Raw genomic sequence first — 25,981 nt, forward strand, 5'->3', positions numbered from 1 at the left:
GGTTGCTAAATCTTCCCAATAATTGAGGTGGGTCGTTTTCTATATCCAATAATTGAGTTGTTCAATCCTAATCAAAGCAATTAAGCGAATATGCTCGAATATAAATTGTACTCAACCCTTATCATAGATAAGTAACCGAGTGTATTCTAAAATAAGAGTGATGAATTGTATAAAATTGAACCTTGCAAAACCTTTTAGCATGTAAATCCTAATTAAAGACTGAAATTATGTAGAATTCCCTATTTTTACGATATCTTTCTCTATTAGTACAATATTATGACAGAAAGTAAAATTGTATGATTGACATGCAGCCGTCCCTCTTTGGGGGTCAGGCGGCACTATATGTCCAGCCAATGGACTGGCAGCTCCAGCTGTTATACCTTGGGGAACAGCCGTCGGCGTTCTCCATGGGATATAACCAAGGCGGCTCAACCGGCCAAGGTTAAGAATGTGTTGGTTGGTACCTATGACGGTACCACCAACCCAAAAGACCATCTAATGGCATTCACCAACCTCATGTATTTACAAGGGTTGGATGACGCCGCCTGGTGTCGATGCTTCCCGGCGACATTGAAGGGTATACCCCAACGATGGTTTGGCAATCTGCCAGCCGGATGTATCAACAATTTCAAGACGCTTGCATACTTGTTCGCGTCCAACTTCACTATGTATATCCCTGCCAAAAAGACAAGTCTCGACTTGGGAGCTATTCAGCAGGGAAATAGAGAGGGTCTAAGGTCCTATGTCAGCCAGTTCAATCTGATGAGAATTCAGATTCAAGGGTTGTCTGACGAAGTTGGCTATACAGACTTCTTCAAGGGTCTAAAGGACGGGTCGACCTTAAAGTTCGACCTGGTTAGAAAGAGGGTTGTTACCCTCCAAGAAGCTTTGATGGAAGCCGAAGCCTATATACAGGCGACGGAGCTCTGTTCCATCAAGCAGCCGTCGGACACTAAAAATTCTGACAAAAAAGAAAGCCGGTCAGCTTAGCCGGCTAGAAAAGAAGAGAGCAAGAAAAGGAAAGAGGTCTGGGTGGCAGACAATTCTGGTCAGTCATCCCAGAAGAAGAAGAAAGAGTTGAAACTGTACGTCCCCAAGTACGAGTTCAACAAGGATTGTTACTCCATCCTCATGGGGATCAAAGATCGGGTGACTATTGAGAAACCGGCTGCAATGAAAAGCCCTGTCAAAAGTCGGGACAAGGACAAATATTGCCACTTCCATGAGGATATAGGCCATGACACCAACGATAGCTATGGCCACAGGCGGTCATTGGACCGTCTGGCTGACAAAGGGGTACTAAAGTCATACATTCTGAAGTCCAAGGTGACCCTCAAAACAAACAGTGGACAGTCGCCCAAAAAGTCAGACCAGCTTGCTATTAGCTCTGACACTGATGAAGATCAGATCTATACTATAGCAGGCGATTTTTCTAGAGGGGGTCCTATCATTCGGGGCACCAAGGACTACATCAGAAGGCTGGAGGTCAACTCAGTGGATGAGGGCCAAGCGTCGAAAGACACCTTCCCTGAGGTCATCATCTCTAAGAAGGACCGTGGCAAGGTCAGGCGGCCACATGATGACCCCATTGTCATCGGGTGCAAGGTCGCCAATAAACGAGTGGGCCAGATCCTTATTGATACCGGGAGCTCGTCTGATCTTATCAACTGCAGGTGCTTAGCAAAGCTCAAGTACAAGCCTAGCAGCATGCATAACGTCTCTCACCCCTTAGTCGGTTTTGGGGGTGGAGTAGTGCATCCGGTGGGGAGGATTGACCTACCCATCCGGCTAGGAAAAAAGGGGGAAGGACACCACATGGTCGTCAAATTCTTGGTGGTTGAGGAATTGACCGCCTACAATCTAATTTTGGGTCATCTAACCCTCAATGAGTCCAAGGCAGTTATCATCCCATCCCTCATGCTGCTGAAATTTGAGAGGGATGATGGGTCAGTAGGTTCCCTGAATAGGGATTAGAAGACGGCAAGGGAGTGTTATCTCTCAGACGTCAAGCCTACTGTGGCCACAGCTGGCCAAGGCAAAGAACCTATTGACCTTGATGACTTCAAGGAAGCCGCGCCTGCTCCTAAGGCAGCCGGCAAAAAGAGGAAGGCGGACCAGTTGGTGACCGTCAAGAACGAAAAGCAATAGCAATCACTGATCGGGGAACGGTCAGATGATCTCCATCCCCAACTGGCTGTTGAGCATATAGACATCCCTTTGGACGATGCATGCGAACTGTTAAGGTGGGGACGGCTGCTTTTGCAAAGTTGGGTGCTGACCTGCACCGACTGTTGAAAGAATTCAAAGATATTTTTGCCTTTGAAGTGGAAGAGATGCCAGGCGTCAGCCCAGATCTCGCTGTCCACAAACTCGTCATGGATCCAAAAAAGAAGCCTTTTAGGCAAAAGAAAAGAAACCACGGTGAGGAGAGATCTCAAACGGCTGCCGTCGAAGTCAAGAAGCAAATGGATGCTGGATTAGGTAGCAAACGTTGTTCTTGTGAAAAAGTCGAATGGTACCTGGCGCATGTGTGTTGATTACACAGATCTGAACAAGGCATGTCCAAACGATAGCTATCCACTTCCAAAGATTGACAGTCTGGTCGACTCTACAGCCGGTCATGCCTTGATGAGTTTCATGGACGCCTACTCAGGCTTTCATCAGTTACCCTTGTGGAAAAAAGATCAAGAGAAGACGACATTCTTCACTAATCAAGGGTTATTCTGTTATACGGTGATGCCGTTTGGGCTGAAGAATGCGCTTGCTACTTTCCAACGAATGATTAATACAGTCTTCATTAATAATTTTGGGAGGAATGTAGAGGCGTACATTAATGACATGATAGTCAAATCTAAACTACAGCCGGATCACCTTGCTGACCTCCGAGAAACATTCACCAACCTCAAGCGGCATAAGGTCATGCTTAATCCCAAGAACTGTGTCTTTGGTGTTGAGTCTGGGAAGTTTCTCGAATTTTTGATTGATCAAAGGGGGATAGAGGCCAATCTAGAAAAGGTGCAGGCTGTAATTGACATGAAGTCTCCCCGCACTGTCAAAGAGGTTCAAAAATTGACCAGTTGCCTGGCGGCATTGGGGAGATTCCTCGGCTGGTCAGGTGACAAGTGCCTCTATTTCTTCCAAGCAATCAAGAAGAAGACTAGATTCGAATGGGGGGAAAACTCTAAGGCGACATTTCATAAATTTAAAGAGCACTTACACTCGTTGCCAAGGTTGGTTAGCCCCCTAGCCGGGGAGGTTCTTTACATGTACTTGGTCGTCTCAGATCATGCCCTCAGTGCCATTCTCCTGGCTGAGAGAGACGACATTCAGCTCCCGGTCTATTTCATTAGCCATGTTCTTCGAAATGCAGAACTACGGTATCCCTTGGTTGAAAATTTTGGCCTTGCCCTTTTCATGGAAATCAATAAATTGAAACCCTACTTCTTGGCTCATCCAGTGGTGGTCTACACAGATCAACCCCTCAAGCAGTCAATAACAACTTTGGAGTCATCCAGTAGGATGCTCAAGTGGGCTATTGAAATGCAAAGCCTTGAAATCACTTTCGAACCTAGAAAGGTAGTGAAGGGTCAGGCGTTTGCCTACTTCATTGTCGAAATGACAAGGCCGGCTCAGCCGGAAAATCTTGATCAGGTTTGGAAAGTGTATGTAGACGGGAGCTCTACTATGAACATCTGTGGTACAAGGATAATATGCCAGTCACCGGAAGGGGACAAATATGAATATGCACTACGGTTTAAGTTCCAAGCCACGAATAATGAAGCGGAATATGAGGCCCTGCCAGTCGGTATCCGCATGTGTAAGGCGGCAAGGGCAAGACAGGTTGACGCCTGCTTTGATTCTCAGTTGATCGTTAGCCAATACCATGGTGACTACGAGGCCACCCATCCGGCTATGATCAAATATCTTCAGGCAGTCAAAGACGGGACAGGACACTTAACGAATTTAATCTAAGTCCGGTGCCCAGGTCAGAAAACAGCCAGGCGGATGCATGCCCTCTCTAAATTAGCATCATCCGCCTCTTGTGATACGCCTAGGTCAGTCTTTTGGGAAGTCATTGAAAAGAGAAGTATTGAGCATGATCCCATTGGAATTCTTGACCAAAGCTTGACCTGGATAGATGGCATCCGGGCCTATTTGGCAGACGACACTTTGCCGGATGCCCATTCAGAAGCGGTTGCATTGAAGAAGCGGGCCGCAAGTTTTGAGATCCATAATGGAGAACTCTTCAAGAAGGGTTACCTCCAGCCGTTGCTGAAATGCGTTACCCCGGAAAAGGGGACAAAAGTTCTAGAGGATCTGCACTCGGGCTTTTGTGCATCACATATATACAGCAGAACTCTAACAAAAAGATTTAGGCGGAAAGGCTACTTTTGGCCCATTCTTGAGGCGGATGCCATGGAAATGGTGAAGAAGTGTGATAAATGTCAAAAGTTCAGCAAACTCATCCACCATCTGATTACTGATTTAACGGTTATCTACAGCCCAGTGCCATTCGCCAAATGGGGCATGGACATTCTGGATCTGTATACGCCTACTACAGGTGGACGGAGGTACATTCTAGATGTCGTTGATTACTTCACAAAATAGGTAGAGGCAGAGGCGGTCAAGGGCATAAAGACAAAGGATGTCATCTCCTTCATTTGGAGGAACGTTGTCACCCGGTTTGGGGTACCTATGTCTATGGTCTTTGACAATGGCCCTCGGTTTGAGACGCCTACCCTCAAGAGTTGGTTGGGAGATCAAGGAATCTCACATTGTTTTGCATCAGTCGGTCGTCCCTAAGAAAACGGCCAAGTTGAAGCCTTCAACAAGCTCATCTCAGACGGCATTAAGAAGAAAATTGAACGGGCTAACGGTCTATGGGCAGATGAGTTGCCTCATGTCCTATGGGCCATCAGAACAAACGAAAAAGGGGCAACCAGTGAAACCCCATTTCTCATGACATATGGCACTGAAGCCATCCTACCTATTAAACATTACGAGCCAACAATTCGAATCATGCTCTATGATGAAGAGGATAATTGGGAGGCCATGCGGCTAGCATTGGATTCACTCTCGGAACTCAAAGGCAAAGCCGCCTTGCGTCATGAGATTTACCATCTGAGAATGACGAGAGCCTACAACAGAAGAGTGCACAAACGACCCTTAAAAGTGGGGGACTTTGTGTTATGAAAAATGGAGGCAACTAGTAAGGCCAATGAGCAAGGAAAGTTGACCCCTAATTGGGAAGGGCCCTATCAAATTTTTGAAGAAGTTAGAGGCGGCACCTACCGCCTGGAAACTCCAGACGGCATGTAGCTAGCCAAAACTTGGAATGTAGACAACTTGAAAAAGTATTACTTCTAAAGAATTGTTAATCTTTGTAAATAGAGTATATTAATGAAAAGATGCTTTATTTTTATGGTTTCTTGTATAAAGTCCCATCTGTGCAATGCATAACCGGGCATACTTCTGTTCTAACTTGAGCAAATATAGGCTAAGTCCAAAACTTAGCAGCTATTTACGAGGCCAATGGCCGGATAATCTTCAAACCACTGGTTCCAGCATGAGCAGGAAATCGGCGATGCCCATATGGGTGAATTCGTTGAAGAGAGCATCTCCCATTTGGGTGATAAATTGTTCTATAAATCATAACTCAAGCGGCTTTAACCGACTGTCTAGGTTAAAGATAACTCACGGCCGTTTAAATAATCAATTGAGACCTAGATACAACCGGTCGTTGCTTCAAAGCAACACAAACGGTAACTGATATCTTAGTCAGAGGTAACCGGTCTTTGCCCAAAGGCACTACCGCCGGTTACAAATCAAAATTAAGCAAGGTCAAAGCCTAAGCACCTAAAACATAACATGGTTATGACCCCTACACCCGGCCAATGGCCGCTTGCTATTATGCAAATAGCAAAGACTGATTACCCTAAGGGCTAAATCACAGCCGGTTAATAGAGTAATCTAGGTTGGTCCCTAGCCGAAACCGTCTGCTATTCCAACTTAGAAAATACTTTGGGAAATTTCTCTTAAAAGCGGCCAATGACTCTCTGTCTATTCATCAAGATGCTTTATTGGACGACTGCTTGCTTAGGGTGAGACAATTACCAAACAAACAACCGTCCAGGGGCAGGATAAGCCAATGCATCCGTTAAACCACATGCGCTAAGTTACTTTGCAAAAAGATAGAAAATTGCAAAAATTGAAGCAAAATATATCAAAGGGAAATATAGGCAAAACCGACTCAGTCGACAAATTCTATATAAAAAAAAAAGAGTAAATGTCAGCCGAAACTACGTCAGGGGAGAAAAAAGTACATATAAAATACTCGGCATGCAGGCTGGGAATAAAGATTCAGTTCACTGCTGCTGGGGAGGTTGAGACGTCTGGCCCTGGCCAGATGGAGGAGCATCCTGAGTTTGCTGGGCCTGATTAGCATCAGTCGGCGCTTGTTCTTCCGCCAGCTCCTCCTCCTGATCTTCAATGCCCGCCCATTCCTCGAAGGGAGCCGGCTTCTCAAGACTGAGAGCTTGAGCATCGTACACCTTGGTGACATACTTGTACCTCAGCTCAAAGAACTCCCATACGCGGTCCGGGTGGACGAGGGACCAGGCCATCTACATTCGAGCCTCAAAGTCTTGCTCGTTTTCAGCAACCAACCGGGCTTGCTCGACCGCGAGCTTAGCTTTGTGTTTGGCCTACGTCTGGGCCAACTCGTTCTTCAGCCGGGAGACGTCTCCCCTCAGTTGGGTGTTCTCCTTATCAGCATCCCCCAGTGCTTTGACATCGGCCTGGAGGTTTTTCACTTGCAGCTCAAAGTCAGCCGCCTTCTTGTTGGCCGTCTCCGCAGCCGCAATGAGCTCCTTGATAAGCTCCTCCTGTTTCATCTCCCGGCTTTTAGTTTTAATTTCATACATTAATGTGTTGTACTGAGTAACATCAATGAGATCAGCCGCCCGCCTATTGGCGTCCCTTACCTCCTCCATTGCTTCTTCCTTTAGGGAACCTTGAGGCCGTCTACCCTCAGCATCACCTGCAACATCAGCCGGAAAAGAGTTAGTCTCTCAATTATTGTACAAACGACAAAAAGGTAATAAAAGCGCATTCTAAATGCCAGGCGAAGGAGAGCCAATTTGGCTTTAATACCCCAACCGGCAAATTACCTCAGCAAGCAGAGCATTGAGGCGGTCAATGTTGACCTGATGCACGCCCGACACCTTCTCCTTCTCGGACCTTGTGATGGTCCTCAGCATCCTCTTAGCGTATTGTTGGAGGTCAGGCTAACGGGAGGAGGCATCTGCACTAATAGAGTCATTTGTTAAGTAACGAGCATAGGCGACACCTATATTCAGCCGGCTGTCGGAGGAATCCCCTAATTGGATAACTTAAGACTTGACTCGTATAGGCCCAAGCGGCCAGGGGGGATCATAGGTGAAAGCCATACCTTCATTTTTAGGCTGAGGGTCACCCTACCCCCAGCTGCATTGGAGTCGGGTTCTGCAACAGGTTACTGGCTCGAGGGTGTTTCGGGCTCCCTCACCTCAAGGTCAACCAGTCCTATGTTTAAGCCGAGGTCCTTCAAGCTCTTGCCTGCTAAGGTTAGCCTGTCAGATACAGGCGGCCTTCCAGAAGTGGGGGGGGGGGGTGGCAGCCGGAACCCTCCTTGCCTTAGAAAGAGCCTGGGAAGGCTCCTCATAAGGTCTTTTTAGCATTTTTGCAATTGAGCGAGGAACATTCTTGATCCCCGCCTGAAAAAGAAACAGAGCACAACCGGTTAATATTTGAGTTGACATCGAAACTATATAGACAGTAAAAAAGACTCAGTCAGAGCTTACCCCATCGTCCTTGGCCGCCATTTGGGCTCTTCTCTTTTCTAATTGATCCTTTCGGATCAGGGCAGTAGACTTAGCCGGTGTCTTTTCAGGTGGCACCATTTCTAGTCCTTTTTCTGCAAAAAGAAAATCAGTCAAATACAACTCAGAATATAATAGACGGCAGAAAAAAGCCAGTTAACTTCTCTACATACGTCTACTGAAAAAGGTGTTAAGGCCGTTGGCGGAGAGGAAAGCCTCATCCCTAAGCCAGTCCGGATGGGGTACCCAATTCTTGGGTATAATAATCTCGGACCCGTCATCTAGGGGCATGGTTGTTTTCTCAAACAGCCCCGCCTCTATTATTTGTGTATATGCCTCCTCCGGGACGCGAGGAAGGGCACACTTCTTCCCTATTATAGTGCCGGAGCTGGCGGTTCAGGCGAAGGGAAGGAGAGGAGACTAAGTAAAATTTTCTTTTCCAATTGCTCCATTTTGACGGCTTGTCAAGCGTCATCATATATTCCGGGTGAGTCGTCAAAGTATACCACGCTTGCTAGCCGCCTGGGGCACGGCTAAGGTGGTGCATATGTGCAAACGCCTCCAAGCTAGGTGTTACGTTTTGCATCTCGCAGGCGGCAGTATATCCTAAAATGTTCACCCAAGAATTGGGTGTTAACTTCCAGACGCCCAAATCATAGCCTCTCAATATAGCTCTGATGGCGTTGTGAAGAGGGAACCGGAGGCCGGCTTTAAATGCCGCCTCATAACAGCCGAAATAGTTATTGGCGTGATCAATGTCGTCATCCTAGACGATGGTTGCCTCTGCAGGCGGTACAAGTACTTCCCACCTATCCCCAACCTGGCACTTCTTAATAAAGGCGGGGAAGGTGGCATTCAGGGTAGTGATGTCCCTGGTGGACATGCTCGCTTCGGTAGGGTTATTGATGGAGGGCCATTTGTACGCCTCCTCATCCTCCCTGAAGGCATCCGGTTCTAAGGATGCTGACTCCTCAGAGTCTGATTGTTGGATGGTCTCATCACCGCCTACATCCTCAGACTCTTCCAAAATGTTGTCGCTGAGTGTGTTGGGTGCACCCGGAGGGTCAAAATATTATATGTCAGTCGGCGCTTCTATGGAGCCGTCTGATCTGTAGTCAGGGTCAACAGTCGTCCGCTTCGTCTGAGCCATCCTGTCTTGCACATGCACATAGACGGTCGGATTCGTGGAAGAGAAAGGGTGGTCCAAACACCCCCATACGACATCCCCAGTCCTAGACTCAGCCGTATCAGGAGACCAGCTGACAATTGTCCTAGGCCGTGCCGTGTGTGTGTTGGGTGAGTCCATTATTCCTTACAAAGCATACAACCGGAAAAGCTCAAAAGAGTTGCAAAGGGTAGAGACGGTACCTTGAAGAAGCTTTGAAAGTGGAGAAGGTTGACTAGCTGAATCAGCAGTCGGAAATCTATCAATTGCTTGCTAGATACCCAGACGGTTGCCCGGATGTACCCCTTTTGAAAGAAATCAAAAATTGCTGAAGAACCCAGGCGTTTCTTTGAAGTCTTGCTTGATGATACCCCAGACGGTTGACCGGATGTGGGCGTATTGAAAGCAGAGGGAAGCAATTAAAGTATGCTCAGACGGTGCTAATAAGTTTTGAGTAATGGGTACCCAGGCGGTAGCCGTTTGAGTGAAGAAGACGCAGGCGGTTATGAAAGAAATGGCAGCCGGTCTCAGAGCTCTTTTTCCTCTCTCTCAGAAAATTTCTCAAAGTGTGAAATGAGGAAAATGAGGGGGGTGGACTTCTACTTATAAAATAAATCCCACAGAAGGCAAATCGTCGCCTTCTCAGATGGTGAGACCTGTCACAGGTGCCACGTGGCAAGCCACGTCACACCTGTGAGGGCAACTGTTTAGGTTAAAAATACCCCGGTCCACGTGGACCAATTGCATGCTGACACGTGTCAGCCTCGAGAAAGGTTTTGAAAGAACCAATCCTCTGACGACACGTGGCAGTCCAAGTCATAAAAGGGGAGTTGATCCTCAAACCCTATAAATAGGGAGAGATCCCCATTTATTACACATTCAGAAATATTCTCAAAAAACAGAGTAATATTAATTGCAGATACTCTCTTTCGGAATCCGAGAGAAACTCTTTACATTCCGCACTTTTAACTCCATCCGTACACATACTAACTTGATCTTCGGAGGCGGAACTCCACCCAACCGGAGTTTCCGTGGTTTTGTAGGTACAGACGGTCGGCACCCATTCTTGAAATTGTAACTCTCCCAAGGAACTCCAAAAACCCCTAAACACCTTCATTGTAAGTTTGCTAATTCGATGTTACCTTCAAATGATATGGCTAACATACAGGTAATCCCTATAATCTCTTCTTTAATATTTGTGTCAGTGTATGTATATGAGTATACTACTGTTGTTTAGTATGAGTAATATTTTTATTGTGAATTTGAATCATAGTTTTTCCTTAAACCTTTTTTTTCCTAACCACTAGCAACTGCCAAAATTTCATAGAACGATCATAATCCTAAGTGGTCTCTAAAGTAAATTAAAAAGAATCTAAAGTGAATTAAAAAAAAAAACTTACTTTAAAGTAAACCTATTAGCTCAAGTGGTAGAGAACTATGCGGATGCATAGAGGTGTAGGTTTGATTCCTACATAGGTTATCTCGAAAATAAATATAAAGCACACTTAAGTAACTCAAAATATCTCAAAAGTAAATTAAAATAACTAAAAAGTGAGATTTATTTGAATGTATTTTTGTAGAAAATAAAAAGGACAGATTTTTCTATAGGATATATAGAAAGATGAATAGGTTTAGACATTATGTAGGATAAAAAAGTTAGTTTAGAGTTTTATTTACAATATAATTGGATAGATTTAAAATATAAAATTAATGGTTTAGAGTTTTATTTTCGATAAAGTACCAATATTTCGTGTACAAATTAAATTATTACTTAATTAAAAAATATTAAATTATAACTTTCAATAATTATCTTATAAATTAATTATTTTCATATCATATTATTCTTATTATATAGTAATTAAAAAAAATCACGTATGATATATTTTAATAAGCGACTTAAAAAAAATATTCCATTCATTATTAAATATATAAAGTTGTACAATTAGTTAAGTTACACTGCAACAAAACTTAAGCCGTACAATTAGCTAGGGCCACACGAGACATTAGAACTTGGCATCCTACCTATTCGTCAAGTATCGTGTCACGTACGTAACAACTAATCATTAGTCTGACACGTATAATTTACTAGATGAAGCCAGTGCGATACACGGTTTGTATGTATTTTTCAAATAAAATCTAATCTATTAACTATTACTTAAACAAAACGTTTCTGACGTCATCACTGTCCACATTTCACTCACATAATAAATTTTTTCCCGCCTAAATGCAAGGATGATGTCTTTTTTTTTTTTTTTTTTTTTTTTGGAGCTACCATATATAACAATTTAAAATTTGAATATTAGAAGCTTCTACCTTACAACTACAACCTATCAATTTATCTTTAAAAAATAAAAATAGGACACTAATGAATGGACTCCTACATTGAAATATGTTTTAGGCGATGTTGAACAGGTATTATATCATAATTTTGATGAAAATCTAAAACTATAAAATTACAAATATTTTTGTACAAGGTGCATAATTCTTATTTATATTTATCCATTTTTTTTAAATGTACAAATTATAAAAATAAATTTTATATAAACTGTGCATCGCACGGGTTCTAACCTAGTATATACTCCCTCCGTTTCGCATAAGTTGCAACACTTTCCATTTTCGGCCGTTTCATATTAGTTGTAACACTACTTTATTTGGAAAAGACCCATCATTATTTTATAATTTTTCTCTCCCACTAACCCCACTTTTACAAATATTTTATTATTTCTCTTTCCTACCAACCCCACCCATACCACTTTTTTTTTTATTATTTCTATCTCTTACTAACAATACTTTATATTATAAACCTATAAGCCTAGTCTATAATTTACTTAAACTATGAGTCAAGCCTACTATTGCAACTAATGCAAAATGGAAGGATTATATATATAAGGAATGGATCATGTAAATACAAACCTTATAATGAAAAATGAAAACGACTGATCCTAACCATCGAATATAATCTGACGGATAATATCTCATTTACTCCGTAACATTTTCAGCTTTCGATCGTCATTTTAACGAGTTAAGTATAATAATGGGGTCTCACTTTTCACATTTTTCATCTTTTGGGACCTCTCACTTTTTTTTAAACCTTTTGGGACCTATGGTTAAGAATCAGGTAAACTTACCACACTTAATTCACCGGAGCAATGAATAAAAACTTAGACCCTTCATTAGTAAATGTCAGGTCTTTAATCTCATTTAATACAAAAACTTAGTCCCTAGTAAACATAAAGTTAGGATCTAAGTTTTTTTAATTTTTACCATTTGATACCTCAAACAATAATTAAACTAACTCTGTCAAAACATAATGAAAAAATGGGCAATATTATAATGAATACACAGTGTTTTTATTTTTTGTTTTATTTGAATAAAATTTCTACGCAAATTAATAATATTGAGATCACATCTTTCACTTTCCTAAATCAACAAAACTAAAACTAAATTAAACAATTTCAATACTAACTAAAAAATCAGGGCAAACGTGACTAAAAAAACGTGTCGGCGAAAAAGAAACAGAAAAAGTACTTAAATAAATCTAGCAAAAGAATATGTAATCATGATACTAAAATTATGTAGCTCAAAATCATCGAGAAAAAAAACACCAAAAAAAATCATCAAGAAAAAGAAAGACTTAACAATAGGAAGAGAAAATTCACAAGATCAGATTTTGGCTGGAGAACACCCCACTACCACCCACATCACCACTCATTTCTCACCAGTTCATAGCACAAAATGGAAACTCAAAGACCCACTTATATTTTTTTCTCTTCTCCACATCGAATTGCTGTTAGACAGAGAATCCAATGGCTTAAAAAATATCATAAATCCTTTATCACCATTTACATCAAAATTAGCCTCAATATTAAATAACAAATTGATTGAAAAATCACCAGTTGCAATATGAACAATCTTCTGGGACAGCAATTGATACAATTGATTGTTAGCCATTGATGATTTTTGAAGTTTTTATGTGTAATTTTTTTGAAAAAAAAAAAAGCTAACAACTTAAACAAATTGGCATAAATTTAGATTGGAAAAAATCAAGTTTATGCAATTTTCTTTAATACCTTGAGGTGGGTATTATATATTAATGAAGCTCCAAAAAAAAACACAAGATTTTAATCAAGGGACATTTTTAAAGACACTTTTTAAGGGATTAAGTTTTTAGCTAAGAGAAAGAGGCCCTGTTTAGTTCACCTTATTTTTACTTATTTCAGAAAAAATAAGTTCAGATCAGATCAGATCATAAAAGATAAGTTCAGATCAGATCGGATTAGAAAAAATAAGTTCAAATCAGATCAGAAAAAATAAGTTCAGATCAAATTATTATTATTATTATTATTATTATTATTATTATTGATTTATGATGTATCGGATTTGATTTTATCGTTTTTTTGAACTAGCAACATTGTCTATGTTATTAAATAGCACAAACAATAAATGATAATAATTAAAATTTCATTATAAGCTCCAAATCATAAACGTTTACAAATATAATTTTCATTACAAGAAATTACAAATTTCCTTCGCTATATTAAGTTGTACTTCTTTCATTACAGCTTTACGATTCTCGTTAAACAAATCATAATCTGCTCTTGGTTCGATTTCTATATCACTATCAATGGTTATATCCAACTCATGTAATCGAATAAAATTGTGAAGTGTGAATGTAGCAACCATAATTGCCAATTGATGTTTAGTGTCCATTTGTGGCATCATTGTCAATATTTTCCATCGACCTTTTAATTGTCCAAAACATCTCTCGATCGTTGTTCGAAGTGAAGAGTGAAGATAATTAAAAAGTTCAAGCATGCCTTGTGGTGGTGGACCATTTCGAAATTCAGGCAAATGGGTTCTAATATCTTTTTCTTTTATTGGACTCAAATATCCAACGGTATTTGGATATCCAGAATCTACTAGATAATATTTTCCTGTAACAAAATAAAGTTATACAACATATTAGTATAGTGTCATGTATGGAGTAAAAACATACACTATTTTAAATTATACCTGGAGGTGGATAGGGAAATCGAAATTCTGGTACAGTTAAGCAATGGTTCCATACAGTAATATCATGAGCACTATCTTCAAATCCAACGTTGATAAACGTGAAAAGCCTATCAAAGAAACAGGAAGCCAAAACATTCCATGTTTTTTTTCCTTTACGCCATCGATGTGCCACACCATCATCATCGCTTACAACTGCATTTATATGAGTCCCATCCAATGCTCCAACACAATCCTAATAGTTCATTAACATTTAGGATACATTTTATAAGTGATTATATATTGCATATGCATAAAATAATATAATGACAATGCAAGATAATAATAATGTTTCTTAATACCTTGAAATATGGCCAATATTTTGTGCTGTCACCTATTTTTTTGGCACCACGGTCAAACTTTGGTATGGTCTTATGATCTCGGTAGAAAAATGAACCATTGCTTCCAGTACTTGTTTAAAGTACAACCCAATTGTTGCAATAGAGTGCTGAAATCAACCGGCAGCATCACGATAAGAACTGCCTTTAGCCATGATATATAAAAATATTCCTAATTGCTCAGCCACAGATATGTAACGACCATCCGATAATAAATTTTTATTTTTCATGCAAGTAACAAGATCCACAAATATGTTTCTATCTAATCTCAATTGTTCTTTGCATAAATCAGGATGGGCATGTAGTAGTCTGTTTATGTATTCGCTACCAGATTCTCCACCTAACCTTAGAGGCAATCACTCAATTGGTGTAACAAGTCTCTTTAGCTCTTCTAATGCGATAATTGCCAAGCACATTGGAAGTGTGTTATCCATTCTACAACATAAACCAACAAAATACCAACATTATTCAATTTGTAAAATAAAATCAACAATGACTTTTAAAATAAAGGCTAAAGCTTCTTAATTAGATCACCTGAAAAGCAATAGCATCATATGAAGCTACTTAAACCTAAAGGTCAGAAAAAAAAATAGTAGCTTCATATGTGGAACCTTAATTAAAACTAGAACAACATCAAATAACTAACAAAGAACATATGAAAGTGCAAAACAAGTCATAGGAAAACATAAGACAAAGTTAACTTCAAATACTCATCACCCCAAAAAACCTAATTAAGGACCACCCAATGTTGGATCTTGAAATGTTGTCTTCAAATACATGATCTTCTGATCATCACTTCGGAGACCTAAGAAGAAATCTGCATTATCGTCATGATGAAGAAAATTCATACATTGGTAAATAAATCCTTCTCCTTGTTGAACAATAGCCTCAATATTGTATAGAGCATCTGAGACATCTTTATACTTATTACCACTCCCTTGCTTACAATTAGTTTCAATAGACATTTTCAACAACTCTATACAAGAGTCAATGTTACTACTCTTGTTTTTTTTAAGTTTACTAGTACACCCGTCACTCTTACGTTTCCCCAACGAGGTACTTTTAGGAGGTGAAATGCTCTGTTCATCATCCGAATTATTTATTCCCCTACTTATTTCCATATCTCCTATATTTTCATCATTGTCCCCGGACCTTTCCTCATTTTCTTTACCAATTTGTTCCCCACCTAATCCGGGAGAAAAACTCCATTTGCTAGTAGCAAAAGACCCTGAAAAAAGTGCCCGTAACTTCTCTAGATGAGGCAATGGTCTCCTTAGGAATCTCGCTGGAAAACCTTTATGTTTCTGCATAAATGCACAAAATTTCGATTAAATAAATTTTAAAATAAACTAGCATTGTAGAGGTCATAATGCAACAAAATGGATAAACAAAATGTCATACCTTTACAAATATATTCCACCTATCATCTTGTTCAACTACAGGACAACCAGTAATAGGATCAAATGTAAGACCGGTCCAATTGAGTTCCATTTCATTCCAAATTTTGAACTTTTTCCTTAAATCATCCCAATGATTTCTTGCTTGTTTAATATTGAAATTCTTCCCACTTTTAACGTTCAAATTACTCACTATTCTATCCCAATTAACCTTTGATAGTCCACCTGCTTTCATCTCCAAGCATATGTCCAAAAAATAATTTGTATTGTCATCAGACCATGCTACCCTACCAGCCATTACACTATGATCAAGAGCACTTTAAAATTATTAGTTTCATGCATGAAAGATATAAATAATCAAAATAAGTACATAAATATATACGTTACGTTTCTTCTTCTTCAAAAAATATATACGTACTACTTCTAACATCTATTGAGAAACTAGGACCAAACTAGGACCACAGAACATGGATGTATTTGATCTAGAAAAGAAATTTGCATTTTTTGCTGCATATCATTGCATATCATAGCAACCCAGTTAATATTTTTATTCATATGTTGTTTGTCTGGCCAATTTTTTATACTGGGCTATGCTACTATACTTTGTACCCATGCTGTTTTTTCACTAATTTTGCACTAATTTTCACTATAACCCAACTCTAAACAATTAAACCCATAAAGTAAACAATTCACAAATCACAAGTATTGTAAAAGTTAAATAACAAGGTGACAATCGATAGATAATTTAAAAAAAATGATATATCATCTTATCACCTACTATACAATCATCAATTTGACTAAACACTTATATAGCCTATAATCCAAAAAACTGTCCTTTTTTTAAGGTATTGTCTATGCAAAGTGTATTAATTAATTAATTGTAATAAAGTTAAAGTAATGCTTTGCATACGTCAGTAGGTATGTATTTGTTTAAGTTTGATTTCCTTTTTAATTATTCCTTAAAGCATGAGCAAGTGACCATTATTATTATTGCACTCCGTATTATTTATGAATTATAATATTGTGTCAAAAAAATGAAAAAAAAAAACTATTAGTTGGTGAGTTCCTAAATTTAGAAATATTATTAGTTTGAAAGTTACAGATCCAGTAATCTGGTCCACTTCACCAACTCGTACTTCATATTTTTGTCATAATTTCTCATCATCAAGCTAATAGGGAACATTTATATATAATGTTCAGGATTTTATTTTTATTTTTATTTTATTTTTTTTACTTTAAATGCAATCATTAGTAATATCTATATATATGAGTTGATTGGACTATAGAGAAACACAAGTTTAAATGGTCCCTATGGACAAAAAATTTCATATATTTACGATTAGTATATTATATTGACCTTTACGGAGTAATTAAGGCTTAACGATAGTCAATTCAAAAACGACATTTAACTAAGCAATTGGATCAATTTGACATAAAATCGCATGAAATTAGATGATTCTCATTGAACTTTAAAATGCTTTAACATGACTCTGAGTCATTATAAACCACATCGGCCTACCAACAAAAGGAATTTTGTAGGGAAGTTTTATTGCTCGGTCGTTTATGGCCAGGTTTACCAATTACAATATTGATCTTTCAACAAAATAGAAATTTATTAAAGAAAACAACAAAAGTATCATATCTAATTATATACGTAGTATATTTTTTGAGTTATACTACTACACTACATTGTAATGTGACTATTTATGTTGTTATTATTACTACAACTTCCATTCTTCTTTTTTTATTATTCTCCACTTAAAATAAAGAAAAGGTCATCATTTTTAAGAATAACAATAGCAAAATAATAATTGAAAATTAAATAATTCCTCCTTAGATAAAAATTCAATTGAAACAATAATATACTCCATAACTAGTAAATTACCCGATGAAGTGATGATTGTAAACGAAATTATGAAAATATAATAAAAAAAACAACAAAGAGTTAAGGTATTTACCTGTCGACGAGATTGTATACGAGCAAGCTACTACAATGACCAACAAAAGGACAAAATTTGGGAGAGATTGATGTGTTGTAGGTAAGAGATATTGCAATACGAAAATATATATATATACACAAAAAAAAACTGTAGTAATAAACTACCAATACTCCCAATTAATATTTTTGTCGGTCAACCCAATTAGAGAAAACCCAATTCAGATTTCTAGAAAAATGAAGTGTAAAGTACCAACAATGGTGAAGAGTGTGAAGTAAACACAAAAAACGGAGAGGAGAGAGAAAGTGTGAGTACAGAAAAAGAGATAGAAGGTTGTTATGGGAAAAAGGAAAGCAAGGTCAAAAGCTGGAAAAGTGAAAAATTAAAGAACAGAAAACAAAGTAAAAAAAAAATTAGGGGGGCAATAATATTAATGGAGGAAAAGTGGTTACAATTGCTGGGGCGGTTTTCCACAATTTTTGAGACATTTGTCCGATTTATAAGGTCCTCTGTAATCACAATGGTCACTGCAACCACCACTTGGCGAACTTAAATTTAGCCAATAGCGTCTTATGCTTTGCCCATTTACCCATGCCTCACCTTTTCCCATCCCGGTGAAGTCCAGAGCAAGTGGGTCATTCCCATCAGGAGCATTGAACGATGTATTTATACACCCATTTCATTGAACGATGTATTCCCATTCACCCATTGAACGATGTATTCCCATCAAGTGGGTCTTCTTGAGGCAACCATAATTGTATTTATACACCCATTTCATATAGAGGAGCCTAACGCGAACATGGGTCGGAAGTAGAGCTGTCAATTCGGGTAAACATGTCGGGTAAGTGTGGGTCGGATTAATTCGGGTCGGATCATTTCGGGTTGACTACATTAATGCACATGCACCTACAAAGTAGTAGTATTCGTAAATAGTAATTACTAAATTTGAATAAAGAATGCACATGCATCCAAAAAGTAGTGGTATTCATAAATTTTCATAGGTTTTTTTGAGACGTAAATTATAATACATTTGATAATAGAGATTTTTTTTGAAAATATTTGAATAAGATTAAATAGGAAAATAACTCATAGAATTAGGGAAAGAAAAAAAAATATGACGTAATCCTAGATTGCTAGTTAATTTCGGGTCAATAACAAGTCGGGTTGATTTCAGGTCGGGTTAATGATAGATCGGGTTGAATTCGGGTCAAGCTAGTAATAGGTCGGGTTAAATTCGGGTCGGGTTAGTAATAGGTCAGGTTAAATTCGAGTCGGGTTAGGAATAGGTCGGGTTGAATTCAGGTCGGGTTAAATTCGGGTTTTGACAGGTTAAAACGGGTCAATGTGTCATTCCCACACAACCATACACGCATGAATAAAAAAAGGTTCAATAGAGGAACAAATGATTAAAAAAAAACACTTAAACGCCCTAAACAAGTTAAATATAAAAGCTGAAATAAAAAAAGAAAAATGAAATCTAATAATCACACCTTTGCTCCATCTTCCAGAAACAATCTCACCTTTTGAAATTTTAGAAACAATTCCATTAACAATAATGATATTATTATTATTTAATAATAATAATATAATATAATATAATAGTAATAATATAATATAATATAATAATAATATAATACAATATAATATAATATAATATAATATAATATAATAATAATATAATAATAATAATAATATAATATCATATAATAATAATAATATAATATAATATAAATTAAATGATGATAATAATAATAATAATAATAATAATAATAATAATAATAATGATGATAATAATAATAATGATAATAATAATAATAACAATAATAATTAAACATTAATATTGATTAACATTAAAAGTAGAATATTAAAATAATTAAAATAAGGTCAAATCAGAAAAAGTAAGTTCAAATCAGATCAGATTTAGAAAAAATAAGTTCAAATCAGATCAAATAAAAAAAAATAAGTTCAGATCAGATCAAATCAGAAAAAATAATTTCAAATCAGATCAGATCAGATCAGAAAAAATAAGTTCAAATCAGATCAGATCAGCTAAAATCAGATGAACTAAACAGCCTTTGAGTTTTTAACTCGCCTGTGGTTAGTTTTTGATCGGAAAATACTTTTGAAGTCCCAAAAGGTGAAAAAAAAATATAACTGAAAAACTTAAAAAGATAGACTCTAAATTTGTACTTAACTCTCATTTTAAACTCTCTAACATTTTTAATTTCTCTCTCCTACGGTCCTACCTATCTGCAGAACTCTTTCTTCTGATTCTCTCTCCTAAAAAATTTGGTAATTCTTTCTCATTTTTTTCATACAATTTGATCTTGCCATTAAATTTGATTTTTTCATTCAACTAGCAATTTTGTTCCAGAATCAATTACAATAGTTGTTATCGATTTACTAATTATTGCTGATTATTGCTACTCAATTTTTTTAGTTGTTTAATTCTTCCTATATTAAGGTTCTTCGCATATGAGATTCTTATTTGTATTTTTTTTGCCGTTGATTCAAACCGCATTTTGCATTCATATTCTTGTGAAGTTGTGATTATTGTGTAAGTTTACTGCCTTTTTTGTATATTTTTTTTCGATTTTGGCTAGTTTAATTTGCATTTTTATATAATTCCTTTAATCTTAAGTTTGTCGCAATGGATCAATTTTAGTTAATTGATTATTTACATTAATTGCTCTAGTTATTTAATTGATTTTTAGTAGTTCATAGAGTGATTTAGTCGAAATTAATAATAACTATATTTCTCAGTGTAAATTTGTGATTATTTGATTTATGAGTCTAATTTTTACTATTTTTTTTGTGTAAATTTTGAGTGTAATGTTTGAGTTGATTATTGCATCAATTTCGTATGAACGCAAGATAATAAATATTCTATGAGTTTTGAGGTTTTTGATTTTTGACTTCTGAATTTTTACAATATTTTGGTATAAATTTTGAGTGTAATGTTTGATCGGACTATTGCATCGATTTCGTATGAACCAAGTACTCGTATGAATCAAGCTTTTGTACAGTTTGATGTTTTATTCTCCTTAATTTGGTTGAATGTTTAATATGAGCCCACATAACTTATGTATAATTTGGATGCAATAATTAGACTGACATAGAGGCTTGCTAAGTTCGGTTCCGATAGAGGCTTTTCAGTTTCTTGAAAGCCTGCCCTATAGAGATATGGGGTGACAAGAAACTTGGGAGCCTAGGAGAAGCAGGAAATGTTGTCTATGTTCATTTTCCCTAAAATCATTGCAAATTCTCAATCGTTATACTTTGCGGCGTGTTGTGCCTGGAGGATTGGAACATCTCACGACCTCGGAGAATTTAGAGATAAGGGGCGAAGTTTTTGGCATATTGAAAGTCTATTAGGTCAATTGGTCAAGCACTGTGTAATCATGAGATGTAGGTTCGAATCCTACATAAGTTTAATTTTAAACAAAGTGTCTCTTTTTAATATGTGGTGACCTTTTTTGTAATACCACTTTACTTTTGTACACATTGACCTCTATGTTATAATATAGTTACCCTATTTTTGTATAAAATAACCCGTACGTAATTGTTGTCAAAATCAAGATAGTTACCTTGTATCATATATAGTGACTATTATGTAAATGTGGTTATATAATTACCCCTTTTTTGTATGTAGTGGCCTTTATGGAAATGTTGTTAAAATGGATATAGTTATCCTATTTTTGTATATAGTGACCTCTGATGTAAATGTTGTCAAAATTGATATATTTACCTAATTTTTGTATATAGTGACATTTATGTAAATGTGGTCTAAATTGATATAGTTACCTTTTTTTTTTTATATAATGACCTCTATGTAAATGTTGTCAAAATTGATAGATACAATTACCCTATTTTTGTATATAGTGACCTCTATGTAAATGTTGTCAAAATTGATATTGTTACCTTGTTTTTTAATATAGTGACCTCAATGTAAATGTTATCAAATTGATAAAGTTACCTAATTTTTGTATATAGTGACTTTTATGTAAATGTTGTTAAAATTGATAAGTTACATTTATTTTATACACAGTTACCTTTAGATAAATGTTGTCAAATTTGATAAAGTTGTCTTATTTTTGTATATAGTTAGTTCTAAACCATAGAGTATATATAATGGAAAGTCGGAATGATCATTTGGCTTTTAAACCGTCAGATCTTGTTAGTAATAATGGACGACCAAGATTTTCTGTACTTAGTTTTCACCATAAGTCTTGTTTTCTGCGGAAGCACCTCGTGTGTGTGTGTGGATCCGGTAAGAACACCTCCTCATATAAAAACACTTTCTTATGTAAGAGCACTTAATGTTCTAAACTTTTTCTTATGTTCTAAATTATTTTCTATGTTCTGTTTTTTTTTTTTTCCTTATGTTATAAATTTTTTCCTATGTTTTAAATTTGTTTTTCCTATGTTTTAAATTTTTTTATTTATGTTCTAAATTTTTCCTATGTTTTCAATTTTTTTTTTCTGCTTATGTTCTAAATTTTTTGCTATAAATTATTTTTCTGCTTATGTTCTAAATTTTTCCTACCTATGTTCTAAATCTTTTTTCTTATGTTTTAATTTTTTTTTCGATTTTCTAATTTTTATTCCTATGTTCTAAATTTTTTCTGCTTATGTTCTAAATTTTTTCCATGTTCTAAATTTTTTTTCGATGTTCTAATCTTTTTTCTTATGTTCTAAATCTTTCCTATCCTCTAGTTCTCATATATGTAGTTATCTAAATTCTTTCTTGTACACTATACTGAAACAATGCAAAACACTACTATTCACCTTACCTAACCATCTCCATCTCCAAACAACAATCGCCACACAATCAAAGCATATACAACTCCACACAAACAAGGGTCTTGTTTAGCAAATGGTTGTTGGCGGTTGGCTGGTTCACTTGGCTTGTTTGACCAGTTGGATGTTTGGCTATTTATAATGGCTTTTGAAATTGGTTGTTTAAGCTGGATGTTTATAAAAGTATTTGGTAAATTTAGTTGTTGGATGTTGGTTGTTTATTAGATAATTTGTGGGCCAACAAGCCAAAAGCCAACAGAAAAAGCTACTCAAAGCAGTTTTTTCATTTTGGCTTAAAAGCCAGCTTTTTCGCTAAATGAAAAGCTAATTGCCGAACACATTTTTTGGCTGTGTTGACCACATAAAAAAGCCAAAAGTCAAAAGCTAATCAAAAAGCCACCAAAAAGTCATTTACCAAACATGGCCAAGAGCAAAACTATACTTAGACATTTAGGAAACAATCACATAAATGTACATTAGTGATCAATGCACACATAACCAAGCAAGCACCGAAATTCCCGTAGATAAATACAATACTCCGATCCATATACACTACATCAACCACAACGAATTAAACAATTATCTGAATGTAAAATCTCAAATCATACATTAAAAATCAAATAGCTTAATCAAACACATAATTCAGCCAAAAAAATTGCAAAAACCTAATTCGTGAGTAGCTTAATTTCGTATCAAATTTCAGCAATTATTTTAAAAAATAAATCACAAATAATCGAAAATGGGCAAATACACAAACTAAGAACATTTTATATACAAATTAGAATTCTAAAAAAAAATTAATCATAATATTGATAAACTTACTTCTAATTGGTATAGGATTTCCGCATAAATTTACTTCAAATTGTAATTGATATATGATAAATTAAGTTTTGAAAATGTGTGTAATAATTTTAGAAAAATGAGGAAACAACGAATTGAAAAGCAAGATTTTTTTTTTTTTTTTGTTGAAGTCGTCATCTTCATCAATGAAACGACACTTCCGTGAGGAGGATGAAGGTCCATCCATGGTGATTTTTTTATTGAGGAGAGAAAGAAAGCTGAGAAAATTATACAGTAGATAGAGGATAGAAAATGTGAAAGAAGAAAACAAGGGGTTTTATAAGATCTACGAAATTACGAAAATGCCATTACTAAAGCTGTGTTTTGGATGGTTGGATCAAATTTGATCTATGGCCCTGATTAGTTCTTATATACAAGAGAGTTCTTATATAGAGAAGTGTTCTTACGAGAGCTATATATATATATATATGTATATATGGTCGGGATCCGGTGAGAGCCACCTTTTATGTGAGAACTTACACCTTATGTGAGGACAAATCTCAGCCGCTAGATTAGATCAAATCCAACAACTGAGATTTTCTCTCTCCTCTTTAGATTTTCTCTCTCTTCCTCCAGGTTATCTGAATACACTCTTCAATTTCTTCGCTCTTCAATTTCTTTGCTTTTGCTCATCAATTTCCGCAATAATCTGTTAAGGTATGTGAATTTCAGTTTCATTTTGAATTTGATCAATTTTGAAACATGTTTTTGCGATTTTGATTTCGAAAATTAGGTTTTTTGCCAAAGTCTGGTTATGCGATTTTTGATTGGGAAAATTCAAAACATCACAAAATTTTCATCATCCTTTGTTGTTCTTGTATACTTAAGGCACTGTAAGTTAATTTGATTTTGATTTTCGTTGTTGTCTATGATTTAATTCGAATTTTAAATCAAGATTGTGCGATTTTAATTACAAAAATTTGGGTTTCACATTTTTTAATTTTGATTAATGTATAATTTTGTAGTCATTCTTTGCACTTGATTGACAACAAGCTATATTATTGATGTAAAAAAATTTCAGAGCATCCATAGGCTTGTTGATAAATTAAAGTAGCATTGAAATAATTGTGTAGTCTGGTAGAGTTTTAAGAGAAGCATTTTGAGATGTGAAAATACTAAGTGTTTCTCTGTTGAGCAATTAGGTTTTGATGATTATAAACTAATGATGATTATCTATCTAACGTGTATGTTAAGTTGTGCATAGAAAAAGCAAATTATGCTTGGAACAGGATACAAGGAACCTGAGTAATGACAGGTATATATGTAAGGAACTTGAGCAATATAGGATAAGCAATAGAGGAACAAGAACAACGATAAGTGTTATGGTTGATAAGCATGATGATGGCTAAGGGACCATGAAGGTAACTATGTAAACATGTGTTTACATATGTTAGCTTCATAAGGTAAGTATCCTATACATATATAGGTTATGTATGTGTAGGAGTCTTTTAATTTAGTTTAGTTTTCTTTATTGTTTTTATAAATAAAAAACTAACCTTCTGTTTTACTTTGTTATTCTCAGAAGTTTGCTCAGTTCGTCATCATCAAAAAGGGACAACTTTTTGATCCTTATGAGGTTTTGATGATGATGTTAAGAATTGAGCAAACTTCCATTTAATAAGGATTTTCTAGTGTTGTGATGTTTGCAGGTTCAGTAAGCGTTGAGGGCTGAAGTAGGAATTGAAACAGAGGAACTTTAGAGGATCCATGAGGATACAAGTAAATTTAGAAGAAGAGTTCCAGAAATGGAACTTCCAGAAGTTTCTTAACAAGAACTTCAAAACGGGTTGTAACGACCTGGTTTCGGTGTAATGCTGGGGAAAACCCTAAGATCCAGAATATATCAAGACTACAGGATTCCAGAACAAGAGTTTCAGAGAAGCAACATGAAGACAGAGAAATAGAAGTATATTGCTCTAGGATTCATGTAAGTATGTTGGACATAAAAGTCGGTCTGGAACAAGTCTATATAGAACCAAGGTGAATTCCAAACAGTCAATGAAATTAGAGTAACTGACTTGTCAGGAACTCAGAGACTGTCAGAGTTCAGGAACCTAATAGGAACTTAAGTATGAACGTCGTTAAAAGTCGGTTTTAATGATATATATATTTACCTTATACGTGCATATCTTTTAGGGATTTGGTTTTACTGAATAAAGATATTTATCTTCTAATAAATCCCTTTTGGAAAAAGATAAGATTGTTTAAAAAGTATTTTAAACAAAAAGATAAGTTTTGAATAAAATCTGATTTTATGCTAAGTTTATCTTATTATTATTGACAGTTTTTATTCTTAACAAAAAGATATATTTTCGGAAAACTGATTTTTAGAAAATATCTTTTAAACTTATCTTTTCAGAAAATCTATCTTTTTCAAGATGAAATGAATAATTCGAGTGTACTATAAATATGCTCATATGCATTCATTCAAAGTTGAGGCTGACGAAGTGTAGTGGTCGTGCTTAATGGTTTTATCCTTCACCACGAAGCTAAGTCAGTCCTCCTGGTCAAAGTTCCTATCAGGTTTTTGGTTACAGTACGTCTAGTGAGTTCCAGACAGATCTTGAGTGTTCAACATATTAGTTTTATCTCTTTA

The 25,981-nt window shown here is 36.4% G+C and overlaps 1 protein-coding gene and 1 long non-coding RNA gene across 2 annotated transcripts; both read right to left on the bottom strand.

Annotated features, from left to right (window-relative positions):
- Window positions 1–626: 626 nt before the first annotated feature.
- Window positions 627–13,964, bottom strand: LOC110698183. Its single transcript, XR_002506678.1, has 3 exons — window positions 13,545–13,964; window positions 8,021–8,024; window positions 627–636 (listed from the first exon to the last, which is right to left on the bottom strand). It is a non-coding gene; the product is annotated as an uncharacterized LOC110698183 (long non-coding RNA).
- A 1,165-nt stretch (window positions 13,965–15,129) lies between these two features.
- On the bottom strand, window positions 15,130–16,182 carry LOC110698184. Its single transcript, XM_021875585.1, has 2 exons — window positions 15,813–16,182; window positions 15,130–15,715 (listed from the first exon to the last, which is right to left on the bottom strand). The coding sequence occupies exons 1-2, from the start codon at window positions 16,104–16,106 to the stop codon at window positions 15,143–15,145; spliced, it is 867 nt and encodes a 288-aa protein (XP_021731277.1). The 5' UTR covers window positions 16,107–16,182; the 3' UTR covers window positions 15,130–15,142.
- Between the last annotated feature and the right edge of the window lie 9,799 nt (window positions 16,183–25,981).

This window comes from Chenopodium quinoa, unplaced genomic scaffold (assembly GCF_001683475.1).
Source record: "Chenopodium quinoa cultivar QQ74 unplaced genomic scaffold, ASM168347v1, whole genome shotgun sequence".
Classification (NCBI taxonomy): Eukaryota; Viridiplantae; Streptophyta; class Magnoliopsida; order Caryophyllales; family Amaranthaceae; genus Chenopodium; species Chenopodium quinoa.